This window comes from Hyla sarda, chromosome 2 (genome assembly GCF_029499605.1).
Source record: "Hyla sarda isolate aHylSar1 chromosome 2, aHylSar1.hap1, whole genome shotgun sequence".
In the NCBI taxonomy this organism is placed as follows: domain Eukaryota; kingdom Metazoa; phylum Chordata; class Amphibia; order Anura; family Hylidae; genus Hyla; species Hyla sarda.
The window spans coordinates 182,237,291-182,251,767 of NC_079190.1; the positions used below are offsets into that span (position 1 = coordinate 182,237,291).

Below are 14,477 nucleotides of genomic sequence, written 5' to 3' on the forward strand. Positions count from 1 at the left end.
TTTACTTTTCTGGGGACAGTTTGTTTCTTCGACAATTAAAGGGGTTATCTTTGCTTTACAAATTAGATTAGACACCTTCCGGCACCTTTGGTATGTTCCCAAATGCTTTGTCAGTGCACTCTACATATTATTGGTAATGATGCTGCAAGGTACTACAGCAGTGTCCTGTTCACTTTCCTCACGGCCCCTTTAAAGGGTTACTTTGCTCCCCAGCATCCGGAACATTGAGTTCCTGAATGCTGATCCACTGTGGAGGTAGCCAGAGGGATTACCTTTGCTTCCTTGCTGGTCCCAGCTGTCGCATTGATAAGCAGGCAGGACGAGACTTAATCAATGGAGCACAGATCACACAGATCAATGTGGTTCTCTGGAACGTCATTGATCTGTATGAGGAATCTAATGACTCCTCCTAAAAGTGTAAAAAAAAAAAAAGTTTATAAAAGTTTTTAGAAACACACACATTAACCCCTTCCTTATTAAAAGTTTAAACCCCCCCTTTTCCCAAATTCCATATAAAAAATATAATAATAAAATACCAAAGTCCAAAATTGCGTATTTTTGTTCACTTTGTATACTCAAATTTTTTTTTATAAACAATGATCAATAAGACCCATCATAACAAAAATTGTACCAATAAAAACTTCAGATCATGGCGCAAAAATGAGCCCTCATACATCCCCATATACAGAAAAATAAAGTTATAGGGGTCAGAAGAGGGCAATTTTAAAATACTAATTTTGGTGCATGTAATTATAATTTTTTAAAGTAGTAATATAAAGAAATACCTATATAAATTGGGTTTCATTGTAACTGTATGGACTTACAGAATAAATATATGGTGTCATTTTTACCGAAAAGTGCACTGCGTAGAATCGGAAGCCCCCAAAATTTACAAAATTGCGGGTTTTTTTCCCCCCAATTTTACCCTGCAAATATTTATTTCGAGTTCGCTGTAAATTTTGTGGTGAAATGATTGATGTATATTATGGTCACGGCAGGTGGTGGATCCTCTGGGCCTGTGTGGATGATGACGTGAGCCGTGCCAGGGAGCGGAGTCTAAGGTGCCGCTGGTTTTAACCGGAGCCCGCCACAAAGCGGGATAGTCTTGCTGCGGCAGGTGGCACCCAGGTTGCTACCCCTGGCACGACTCGTCCACACTGGTAGCTGGGAGGTGGCGTGGCACAGAAGGAGACTGGCAGGACGTGGCAAGATGGCAGTAGGTCAGGGCAGGAACACAGGTGCAGGGTAGGAAGGTAGCAAGGAACAGGTACTCAGTAACGGAGACACAGAACTTTCACTATGGCAATAGACAACCAAAGATCTGGCAGGAAACCAAGGGAGGAGCTGATATGTAAGGACCAGGGTGCAGGTGTAGACACTTGACTTAATGAGCACTGGCCCTTTAAGCGTGTGCCCTAGGAGGAGGGGGCATGCGCATTGGGGTTGCGAGGACAGGGAGGTGAGTGACGGGCTGGGATTCGCATGCGGACGCGTCCCGCGATGCGAATCCCAGCACTGGCGGCAGCGGGGACATGACAGAGCGCTCATGGCCAGCGTGTCTGGCCGGAGCGTGGATGTTACAATTTAATTACAAAGTACAATTGGTGCAAAAAAAAAAAGCCTTCATATGAGTCTGTAGGTGCAAAATTGAAAGCGTTATGACTTTTAGAAGGAGATGAGGAAAAAACAAAAGTGCAAAAACGGAAAAACACATGTATGGACATTTATCAACGTGTTTAGTCAGGTTTTCTTTACTATAATTGTCGCAAAATTGTCGCAACTGCGACTACGCGATTTTTCTTGCAACATTTTGACTGTAAAGCGAGAAAAGCAAGTTTTCCAAAGATTAACTACGTAGTAATATTTTTAAAATGGACTACGGGTAGTCAGGTATTTATTAACTGCGACAGTCGCAACTGCGCAAAAAAAAGTCGCAACAGGGTGAAAAATTTACTAAATTTACTCCAGCTCAAACATGGAGCAGAAAAAGCTACAACCAAAGTAAAAAAGGAAAAATTGCTTACGTGAAACAAAATTATCAACAGGCTGAAACCAGTTGATAAATAAGTCACACATAAGCAAAAAAAAATTAAGGAAAAAATAAAAATAAAAAAATACATAAGCAAACATTGATAAATGTCCCTCATGGTTCTTAAGGGGTTAAGATTCCATTTTGTATATCACACAAGGCACACTGCTTGTATGTATAGTGTAGTAGTGGGCTCTGCATAGACCCTAATGTCCAAGTCCTAGGGAATCCGAGTAAATCATCCCACAATGTATACAAAATTGCTAATTCTTTAATATATCATTACATGTTTAGCACATTTCAGTGTTTTTCATACATTTTTCCCAGTGGAGCTCACAATGTAGCTCCCATTTCTCACACACACCTGTTTATTTCCTAGGACAGTGGTGCCCAAATTGTGGCCCTCCCGATGTTGCAACAGCTGTCCAATGCTGGGAGTTGTAGTTTTGCAACATCTGGAGGGCCACAGTTTGGACACCACTGTCCTAGGAAGTCAGTTATCCAATCCATAGTGTGGGAGGAAAATTGGACACAACATGCATATTACATTCTGATGTTGCCACCATGTTTCTTTATTGTATATATGCTTCTTTTTAGTGTCCTTCAGGCAATCAGAAAAACAGTTTGTGACTGGGGTGCAGGATGTGAACCATTCAATGACCCTGCCCTTAGGGGAGAGAAAGATCCTAAGACAGGGTTTGATATCAAAGTTCCTAGACGTGCAGTAGGACCATCCAGCACTCAGGTACACACTTTTTTAACCTTTACTAATACCTAGGATAGTATTTAACCCATTTTGAAGATAGAAAGTAATACTTTTATTGATAAGAGATTATCTTATGTAGACATTGCATTCTCGTACAGAATGATCAGGATTTTGTAAGAGCTGGAAATGATTTGCAGCAATGATTTCTCATACTGTACATCCTTTGTGTGACCACTGCAGCTAATAAACCATTTACATGACAACAGCCAATAACTGGCCTCATGTACTGCTCTAAATGTGTTTGGCTGCAGGGGGTAGGTGTATGATGGATGGGACGTCATTGCTACAGGACAAGCCATAAATTTAATTGGGGTGCAATATTTTTTTTCCTTTTATAACATTTTCAAGTTGTTAGAAAAGTTTAAATTCCAAACAACCCTTAAAGGGGTACTCCACCCCGAGACATGTTATCCCCTATCCAAGGATAGGAGATAAGGTGTCTGATTGAAGGGGTCCCTCTGCTGGGGACCTCCGTGATCTCTCCTGCAGCCCCCCGAGTCATCAGCTCTCCAGAGCTAAGTTTGCTCCGTGGCTGATGACAGGGTCTGGAGGTTCGTGACGTCATGGCTCTGCCCCCTCATGCCGTCACGCCACGCCTCCTTAATGCAAGTCTATGGGAGGGGGCATGGTAAGTAAAGCCCCCGCCCATAGACTTGCATTAAGGGGGTGGGGTGTGATGTCAGGGGTGGAACTATGACATCATGAACCGCCGATCCCTGTATCGGGAGTCATCAGCTTCGAAGCAAACCTAGCTCCGGAGGGCTGATGACTCGGGGGGGGGGGGCTGCAGGTGAGATCGCGGGGGTCCCCAGCAGCGGGACCCCTGCAATCAGACATCTTATCGCCATCCTTGGATAGGGGATAAGATGTCTAGGGGCGGAGTACCCCTTTAATGTCCGCTTTTAGATGGCAGCTAAATTATTTGTAAAATATCATCTATAATTATAGTAGACCATTACACCATAAGGGTAGGGTCACACACGGCGTATATGCAGCGCATTTCATGCTGTGTGAAATCTGCTGCGCAGCAGGAAAACCGTAGCATATTCTCCTATGAGCAGACACACAGGGCTACCCGCTGCAGCCCTGTCTGTGCAGTTAGGACCTCACTGCACACACAGGGCTGTCATGGTTAGTCCTTTCTGTCTGCTTTATAGGAGAATGCACAGCGTATTTGCCACTGCGCTGCGGATACGCTGTGTGTGACCCTACTCTAAGGCTGGTTCACACTGCATTTTTGTCTCCATTTCTTTATTTCTGTTACAGTACACTTATTTTTGTTTGCCACCATTCTAGACCAGCATACCAATTCTGCTGTGTTTTTAGCATTCATATTCATTAACACATTAGTTTTCTTTTTAAGGGTACATTCACACGTACAGTATCCTGCACATATTTGATGCGCAGAATTTAATAGTTAAGATTTTCTGCTGCAGATCTCAATGTAAACTAAATGACTGAGCACAGCTTCTAATTGTTATTTACAAATCCTACGCATCAAATCTGCGCAGACTACTGTACATGTGAATAAATCCTAAGAAGAGATTGACACGGACTGATCCGCAGTGTATTTTACGCTGTGGATCTGCCGACAATGGACCCCTACATTGTGCCTCAAGCTGTGCCTGCTCGTACGAGCAGACACGCTGCGATGTGCGAGTCGCCGCACCCATGTGCAGTGTACTCGCACACATCGCGGCCGCTCCCCATGCAGTGTGAACCCAGCCTTAACAGTAGACTGTAGTAATTCTGTTTGGGTGTCCTGCTTATATTGCATGTATTACGTGATATGCATGTCTCAGCCATTATGTAATTGTACGTGAAAAGTTAAAAATGTATAAATTGCTATTAATTTGACCTAACTATATATATTTTTTTGTTTGTAATTTTAATAAAATGATGGATGGGAATTGGGAATGAAGTGATTTTCAGCTGCTTCAGTTAATACGAGGATGAAAAGGTTAATCTTCCATTTAAACCAATCGATTACCACCAATGTTTTCTTCTGTTTTCTTCCCTCTTGCTTTGCTTTTGATGGCTGGAAGGGATGTGCATTGTTCTGCTGCCTTCTTCTGTCTGTCGCTTTACTGCTAACAGCCCTTGTGATGTTGTTTTTATCTGGTAACTATACTAAGCAGTCTGCAAATTCTACAAATTTCGCAATAACAGCTGCATGCTCTTGTCATTTTTCTCAAAATGATCTAATAATCTCTAGAAACAAAATTAGTAGTTTATGGAAAGCAGTATGTCCAGACACACCGTCATGGTGGTAAATGTTGGCACCCCTGACATTTTTTTAGAAAATGAAGTATTTCTCACAGAAAAGGATTGCAGTAACACATGTTTTGCTATACACATGTTTATTCCCTTTGTGTGTATTGGAACTAAACCATAAAAGAGAGGAAAAAAACAAATTGAACATAATGTCACACCAAACTCCAAAAATGGGCTGGATAAAATTATTGGCACCCTTTCAAAACTTGTTTAAAGTTTGTGATGCTCCTTTAAACTCACCCGGGGTAAGTAACAGGTGTGGGCAATATAAAAATCACACCTGAAAGCAGATAAAAAGGAGAGTTCACTTAGTCTTTGCATTGTGTGTATGTGTGCCACACTAAACATGGACAACAGAAAGAGAAGAAAACTGTCTGAGGACTTGAGAACCAAAATTGTGGAAAAATACCAACAATCTCAAGGTTACAAGTCCATCTCCAGAGATCTAGATTTGCCTTTGTCCACAGTGCGCAACATTTTAAGAAGTTTGCAACCCATGGCACTGTGGCTAGTCTCCCTGGGCGTGGACAGAAGAGAAAAATAGATGAAAGGTGTCAACGCAGGATAGTCTGGATGGTGGATAAGCAGCCCCAAACAAGTTCCAAAGATATTCAAGCTGTCCTGCAGGTTCAGGGAGCATCAGTGTCAGCACGAACTATCAGTCGACATTTAAATGAAATGAAACGCTATGGCAGGAGACCCAGGAGGATCCCACTGCTGACACAGAGACATAAAAAAGCAAGACTACATTTTGCCAAAATGAGCTTGAGTAAGCCAAAATCCTTCTGGGAAAACGTCTTGTGGACAGATGAGACCAAGATAGAGCTTTTTGGTAAAGCACATCATTCTACTGTTTACTGAAAACGGAATGAGGCCTACAAAGAAAAGAATACAGTACCTACAGTGAAATATGGTGGAGGTTCAATGATGTTTTTGGGTTGTTCTGCTGCCTTTGGCACTGGGTGCCTTGAATGTGTGCAAGGCATCATGAAATCTGAGGATTACCAATGGATTTTGGATCGTACTGTACAGCCCAGTGTCAGAAAGCTGGGTTTGCGTCTGAGCTCTTGGGTCTTCCAGCAGGACAATGACCAAAACCACAAAAAGCACCCAGAAATGGATGGCAACAAAGCGCTGGAGAGTTCTGAAGTGGCCAGCAATGAGTCCAGATCTAAATCCCATTGAACACCTGTGGAGAGATCTTAAAGGGGTATTCCAGGAAAAAACTTTTTTATATAAAAATCTTAATCCTTTCAGTACTTATGAGCTTCTGAAGTTAAGGTTGTTCATTTCTGTCTAAATCCTCTCTGATGACACCTGTCTCGGGAAACGCCCAGTTTAGAAGAGGTTTGCTATGGGGATTTGCTTCGAAACTGGGCGTTTCCCGAGACAGGTGTCATCAGAGAGGATTTAGCCAGAAAAGAGCAACCTTAAAGGACAACTGCAGCGGTATGACACTTATCCCCTATCCACAGGATAGGGGATAAGTGTTTGATTGCGGGGGGTCCGACCGCTGGGACCCCTCCGCGATCTCCCTAACGGGGCGCCGCCATTAGTGCTCATGGTGAGCTAGTCTCCTCCCTGTCCCCATACAGTTCTATGGGGGAGACGGGGAGGCACGAACGCTGCCTCCCCGCCTCTCCCATAGAGATGTATGGAGGAGGCGTGCCGGCTGCAATGTCATGCTGCGGCCGGCACGCCCCCTGCACGGGACAGCCGCGGCCCCGTACAGGAGATCACAGGGGGTCCCAGCGGTCGGACCCCCCGCGACCAAACACTTATCCCCTATCCTGTGGATAGGGGATAAGTGTTAATCACGCTGCAGATTTCCTTTAACTTCAGAAGCTCATAAGTACTGAAAGGATTAAGATTTTTTAATAGAAGTAATTTACAAATCTGTTTAACTTTCTGGAGCCAGTTGATATATAAAAGAAAGTTTTTTCCTGGAATACCCCTTTAAAATTGCTGTTGGGAAAAGCTGCCCTTCCAATAAGAGAGACCTGGAGCAGTTTGCAAAGGAAGAGTGGTGCAACAATCCTGCTGAGAGGTGTAAGAAGCTTATTGATGGTTATAGGAAACAACTGATTTCAGTTATTTTTTTCCAAAGGGTGCCAATAATTTGGTCCAGCCCATTTTGGGAGTTTGGTGTGACATTATGTCATATTAGCTTTTTTTCCTCCCTTTTTTGGTTTTGTTCCAATACACACAAAGGAAACAAACGTGTTACTGCAATCCTTTTCTGTGAGAAATACTTTATTTTCTAGAAAAATTTCAGGGGTAACAACATTTACGGCCATGACTGTAATAACAAAATTAATGTGACTATGTTCTACTCTGTTTTATGATGACCTTTACGCATGAAAGTGCCCACATGATATTCCATAAAACAAGGATTCTAAGACTTGAAGCCACTAAAGTATTAGTAGGCAGGTCCCTATACCCTTTCTGGTTTTCTTTACAAATGAGGTATTAATCCTGCAGAACTATTATCAAACACCACATTTTTTATAACACATGACACCACATTTAAGCTCCAGCAATGTGTGCAGTCTACAGCTTGCTAATATAAAAATAATAGTTCATTTCCAGTCTATTATAAGGCCACATCTGATAGATTTGTTGTGGATTTTTGGTTCAGATCTTACATGACAAATGTTTGACAATACATGTAAATGGGGGTTTGAAGATATATTCACAATTAAAGGAGGGAAAAACTGTAGATTTTTACATTTTTGGATTTGTTGTGGGTTTTACTCTATATCACATATGGACTTGCTACAAAATCATCCGTTACATCTCAACTTAGGATATCTGCTCCTGGCTGTGCCGTTTTTACTCTGATAGTAATCCCTTAGGATATCTGCCCCTGGCTGTGCCTTTTTTTTTACTCTGATAGTAATCCCTTAAGGCTCAAAAACGTAATTGTATGTTTATTTTAGTGGTGCATTCATGCTCATGAATGTAGAGTCGCGTCACACATTGCCGGCCGGGCCCTGCAACTGTTAGGAGCAGAGCTGCACTCCGGTTCTGACAGTTAACCCTTCAGATGCTGCGGTCAGTGCGACCACGGCATTTATTAGGGTTGCAGAAGAGGGAACTCCCTCTGTTCTATATCGGCGCCCGGAAATCAATCGCAGAGCACTGAAGGTAGCCATGACAACAGATATCTGAGCCATAGTATGATGGGCTATGCCATTAGTGAAGCACTGACAGGCATAATACACTGCAGTACAGATCTGTATTATTATATGTGGAAATAAAAGCCCACACAGTCAAGTCCTCTAGTGGGACAATAAAATAAAAGTACATTTTAAGTAAAAAATGAATAGTTGTAAAAATAATAAATAAAAAATAAGTTTGCACAATCCTCCTTTTCCCCATTAAGAATGATATTTTTAACAAAAAACTAAGCAAAAATATACATGTATTTGGCATCTGTAACAATCTGTAACAATCTGCATGATGAAAGCTATAAATAAATAAATTAAATAAAAATACTCAGTCAGAATGCTTTTGATCAAAATGTTATATGTAAAAAATAAATTAAAAAACGGCTTATAGAATATGGCGATGAACTAACATGTAAGGCAGAATAAAGTTATATTTATACAGCACAGTGAACACCGTAAAAAAAAAAAATAAATAAATAAATAAATAAATTGCTTTTTTGTAATCCTCCATATTAAAAATGTAAAAAAATGTGCAAAAAACTTATCCTGCAATAACAGCTCCATTTTAAAGAAACAAATAATTTTTAAGGCGCAAATATATATAAATTAGGTATTATCGTAATCGTACCAACCTGCTGAATAAAGTTAACCTGTCATTTCTACAGCATTTCTACAGCCAATAGAAAATACAAAAACCACACAATCGATTTAAAAAAATAGTAATTTTTTTTATATATACGTGCCTCCTGATTTAAAAAAAATTAATGGAATAAAAACCAATCAGTGTCACCTGTACCTCAAAATTGTACCAATGAAAACATTTGTCTCGTAAAAATATTTTGCCATCCCAAGACCTTTGCATCTTGAGATGCCTATAAAATATCCTTACTTAAAAGAAGCCCCAAAATTAACTAGGTGTTCAGTCATTTCTGAGGCCTGTGTGTAAGTCATTTAGCACTCTAGGGCCACATATAGGATACCGTATTTATCACTTTTAAAACTTAAATTTAAGGCAAAAAGTCAGCCTGCTTGTTATACGCCGATAAATCTTCTGGTCACTGATTTAAAGAGGCCGCAGCAGCGTTTGCTTGTTAAGTATTAACAGCACGGCCGCGGCCACTTTAAATCAGTGACCAGCGGCGTCTCCTCCCCGCACTGTCACTTGTTTTCTCCCGCACTATCCACAGGTACTGGTGGAAAGTGCGGGAGACGCTGATTAAAATGAGCCCTACCTTGTCCGGATCTGCCCTACCTTTTAATCAGCGTCTCCCACACTATCCACCAGTATCTGTGGATAGTGTGGGAGAAAACAAGTGAGATTTACTTTTCATTTTCCCTCCCTCATCATTCCCCGTTTCCCTGCTTTTTATAGTTTTGTTTATTTTCCTTACCTGCCTGCGCTTCGGCAGGTCAGGTCAGGCGGCGAGTCTTGCGGGCAGTGAAGCAGATGAGTTACGTCCTCTGCCAGCTTCTCTGTGCGGCATCACTCACGCCGCCGAAAAGCGACATCCCTGATGCCGCACAGAGAAGCCGGTAGAGGACGTAACTCATCTGCTTCACTGACCCCGCAGCCCGCAAGACAGCCGAAGCGCAAGTAAGGAAAGGGGAACAGTGGTCTTCAACCTGTGGACCTTGCAACATCTGGAGGTCCGCAGGTGGAAGACCACTGGATGCCATAGGAGGAACATGATGGGGGGATGATGAGACGGGGAAATTATGAGGGGAGGGGAATGATGGGGGGATGAGACAGGGGGAAATGATGAGGGGGGGGGATGAGACAGGGGGAAATGATGAGGGGGGGGATGAGACAGGGGGAAATGATGAGGGGGGGGATGAGACAGGGGGAAATGATGAGGGGGGGGATGAGACAGGGGGAAATGATGAGGGGGGGGGATGAGACAGGGGGAAATGATGAGGGGGGGGATGAGACAGGGGGAAATGATGAGGGGGGGGGGGATGAGACGGGGAAATGATGAGGGGGGGATGAGACAGGGGGAAATGATGAGGGGGGGATGAGACAGGGGGAAATGATGAGGGGGGGGGGGGATGAGACAGGGGGAAATGATGAGGGGGGGGGGATGAGACAGGGGGAAATGATGAGGGGGATGAGACAGGGGGAAATGATGAGGGGGGGGATGAGACAGGGGGAAATGATGAGGGGGGGATGAGACAGGGGGAAATGATGAGGGGGGAAATGATGAGGGGGGGATGAGACGGGGAAATGATGAGGGGGGAAATGATGAGGGGGAAATGATGAGGGGGAAATGATGAGGGGGGGGGATGAGACGAGGGGAAATGATGAGGGGGGGGGATGAGACGAGGGGAAATGATGAGGGGGGGGGGATGAGACGGGGGGAAATGAGGGGGGGGGATGAGACGGGGGGAAATGATGAGGGGGGGGATGAGACGGGGGGAAATGATGAGAGGGGGGGATGAGACGGGGGGGAAATGATGAGGGGGGGGGATGAGACGGGGGGGAAATGATGAGGAGGGGGATGAGACGGGGGGAAATGATGAGGAGGGGGATGAGACGGGGGGAAATGAGGAGGGGGATGAGACGGGGGGAAATGATGAGGGGGGGATGCGACGGGGGAAATGATGAGGGGGGGGATGAGACGGGGGGAAATGATGAGGGGGGGGGATGAGACGGGGGGAAATGATGAGGGGGGGGATGAGGGGGGGGGGAAATGATGAGGGGGGGATGAGGGGGGGGGGAAATGATGAGGGGGGGGATGAGGGGGGGGGGAAATGATGAGGGGGGGGATGAGGGGGGGGGGGAAATGATGAGGGGGGGGATGAGGGGGGGGGGGGAAATGATGAGGGGGGGGATGAGGGGGGGGGAAATGATGAGGGGGGGGATGAGACGGGGGGAAATGATACGGGGGGAAATGATGAGGGGGGGGATGAGACGGGGGGAAATGATGAGGGGGGGGATGAGACGGGGGGAAATGATGAGGGGGGGGATGAGACGGGGGGAAATGATGAGGGGGGGATGAGACGGGGAATGAGACAGGGGGGAAATGATGATGGGGGGGGAATGATGGGATGAGACGGGGAAATGATGAGGGGGGGATGAGACGGGGAAATGATGGGATGAGATGGGGAAATGATGAGGGGGGGATGAGACGGGGAAATGATGAGGGGGGGATGATGGGGGACATGATGAGACAGGGTGGGGGGTGATGAGGGGGGGAAAGATGGGGGGACATGATGAGACAGGGTGGGGGGATGTTGAGGGAAAATGATGGGGGATGATGAGACGGGGAAATGATGAAGGGGGGATGATGGGGGGATGATGAGACAGGTTGGGGGGGATGATGAGACAGGGTGGGGGGAATGATGGGGACATGATGAGACGGGGAAATGATGGTGGGGGGGGCACTAAATGCTTAATGTCTGTATGGCTAGCGGTGGTCTATGACGGGGAAATGATGAGACACGGGAGGATGATGAGACATGGAGGGTCGCGATGAGAGGGGTAAATTTGGCACAGGGACTGATAAAAGGGAAGGAATGATGTGGCACTGGAGGGGACGGGACCAAACTGAGGTGCAGAAGAAAACGAAGTTGGGGGGGGATGATGATGTGGCATTTAGTCCAAGTCATTTATTTAACATTTTATTTTATTTACTTAAATCTCTCTGTTAAAATGGGGGTGCGTGTTATACGCCAGTGCATGTTATACGCCGATAAATACGGTATTTCTAAATATGTCAGAATTAAGGAAATAAATATTACAAAAAATTATTATAATTTATAATCTTTTTAACTTTTAACCCCTTAAGGACGCAGGACGTAAATGTACGTCCTGGTGAGGTGGTACTTAACGCACCAGGACGTACATTTACGTCCTAAGCATAACCGCGGGCATCGGAGCGATGCCCGTGTCATGCGCGGCTGATCCCGGCTGCTAATCGCAGCCAGGGACCCGCCGGCAATGGCCGACGCCCGCGATCTCGCGGGCGTCCGCCATTAACCCCTCAGGTGCCGGGATCAATACAGATCCCGGCATCTGCGGGAGTTCGCGATTAAAATGAACGATCGGATCGCCCGCAGCGCTGCTGCGGGGATCCGATCATTCATAACGCCGCACGGAGGTCCCCTCACCTTCCTCCGTGCGGCTTCCGGCGTCTCCTGCTCTGGTCTGTGATCGAGCAGACCAGAGCAGGAGATGACCGATAATACTGATCTGTTCTATGTCCTATACATAGAACAGATCAGTATTAGCAATCATGGTATTGCTATGAATAGTCCCCTATGGGGACTATTCAAGTGTAAAAAAAAATGTAAAAAAATGTAAAAGTAAAAGTAAAAAAAAAGTGAAAAATCCCCTCCCCCAATAAAAAAGTAAAACGTCCGTTTTTTCCTATTTTACCCCCAAAAAGCGTAAAAAACATTTTTTATAGACATATTTGGTATCGCCGCGTGCGTAAATGTCCGAACTATTAAAATAAAATGTTAATGATCCCGTACGGTGAACGGCGTGAACGAAAAAAATTTTAAAAAGTCCAAAATTCCTACTTTTTTAATACATTTTATTAAAAAAAAAATTATAAAAAATGTATTAAAAGTTTTTTATATACAAATGTGGTATCAAAAAAAAGTACAGATCATGGCGCATAAAATGAGCCCCCATACCGCCGCTTATACTGAAAAATAAAAAAGTTATAGGTCATCAAAATAAAGGGATTATAAACGTACTAATTTGGTTAAAAAGTTTGTGATTTTTTTTTAAGCGCAACAATAATATAAAAGTATATAATAATGGGTATCATTTTAATCGTATTGACCCTCAGAATAAAGAACACATGTCATATTTACCAGAAATTGTACGGCGTGAAAACAAAACGTTCCAAAATTAGCAAAATTGCGTTTTTCATTTTAATTTCCCCACAAAAATAGTGTTTTTTGGTTGCGCCATACATTTTATGATATAATGAGTGATGTCATTACAAAGGACAACTGGTCACGCAAAAAATAAGCCCTCATACTAGTCTGTGGATGAAAATATAAGAGTTATGATTTTTAGAAGGCGAGGAGGAAAAAATGAAAACGTAAAAATTAAATTGTCTGAGTCCTTAAGGCCAAAATGGGCTGAGTCCTTAAGGGGTTAAAATAGAAAAAAACATACATTGCGTATCGTTGTAATTGTGTGGGCCTACAGAATAAAGATAACTTAATAATTTTTTTCAGTTTCACCCTACAAATGTTTTTTCTGAAGAGGTTAAAGCCTAGAACTGTATGTGATGATTGTATATTGGGGAATAGCCTTTATTATCTTTGATTTACATTGGCTTCAAGTCAGAGATTCATTACATCTTAGCTTAGAGTTTATTTTCTAAACAAAGACAAATTTGAGTAAAATAACCAAAAGGTCACTTTAGACATATGGGGAGATTTGTTAAAACCTGTGTAGAGGAAGAGATGTGCAGTTGCCTGAAGCAACCATTTAGTTTGCTTTTTTCATTTTTTAGAGACCTTTCCTAAAAATAAAAGTTGCTAGTGGCAACTGCTCCATTCTTCACAGGTTTTGATAAATCTCCCCCATAGTTTTTGTTTTGCTAACACACTAATCTTTCCTTTCTGATTTTACTCTTCCTACCACTTTATCCCCCGTTTCCTTGGTCTTCTTTCGCTCCTACCCGTTGGTTTTCAGCTCTTCATGGTACGCACAATGGCAGAATCCCTGAGCTCTGCAGAGCTGTTCAAACAGCTTAAGTCTCTGGGGATGGAAAAGTTGTTGCTTGTGGTAAAAAAGTTTCTGAGGCAGTCCTACTCCTATCCAACTCTTTTAAACTTTGGTGGTAAGACGATCTTTATTTTACCCTGTTTAAATAAAATGTTCATATGCTCATGTTCAGTGCATAGAAACGATCATGGTGTGTAAGCTGATCTTTGCTCTAAACAAATGCAAATTGTAATGGAAGATATATATACAATTTTCCACTCTCCTTAAAGTAGAAGTCCAGTGCAGAAGTTTTTGTACCATTAAGGCCATGCTTCATCTAAAACCAAAAACTGGACTCACCTGCTGCCACTCACGGTGCCCCGGTATCACCTCTCCAGTCCTCCACTGCAGTCTTCTTCCTGGTTGCCCGTATTTATCGCATCACACTGCTCATCAGCCGATGCAATGTCCCGCCTTGGCTGTCGATAGGCTGAACGGCAGTGATATTCATTGAGCCCCAGCAACCAGAAGACTGCGGCAAAAGACTGTAGTGGCCATACCGGAGCACTG

General features: G+C 43.7%; 1 protein-coding gene across 2 annotated transcripts in view; it reads left to right on the top strand.

Moving 5' to 3' along the window:
- CYFIP1 (cytoplasmic FMR1 interacting protein 1) overlaps positions 1-14,477 on the top strand; it is a 108,804-nt gene that overhangs the window by 50,575 nt on the left and 43,752 nt on the right. The window contains exons 15-16 of one of the 2 annotated variants that reach the window (XM_056555868.1): positions 2,627-2,774; positions 13,896-14,043. In XM_056555868.1, coding sequence (XP_056411843.1) covers positions 2,627-2,774; positions 13,896-14,043 — 296 coding nt within the window. The remainder of the gene's footprint in view (positions 1-2,626; positions 2,775-13,895; positions 14,044-14,477) is intronic. The other variant, XM_056555867.1, reaches the window with a different exon arrangement.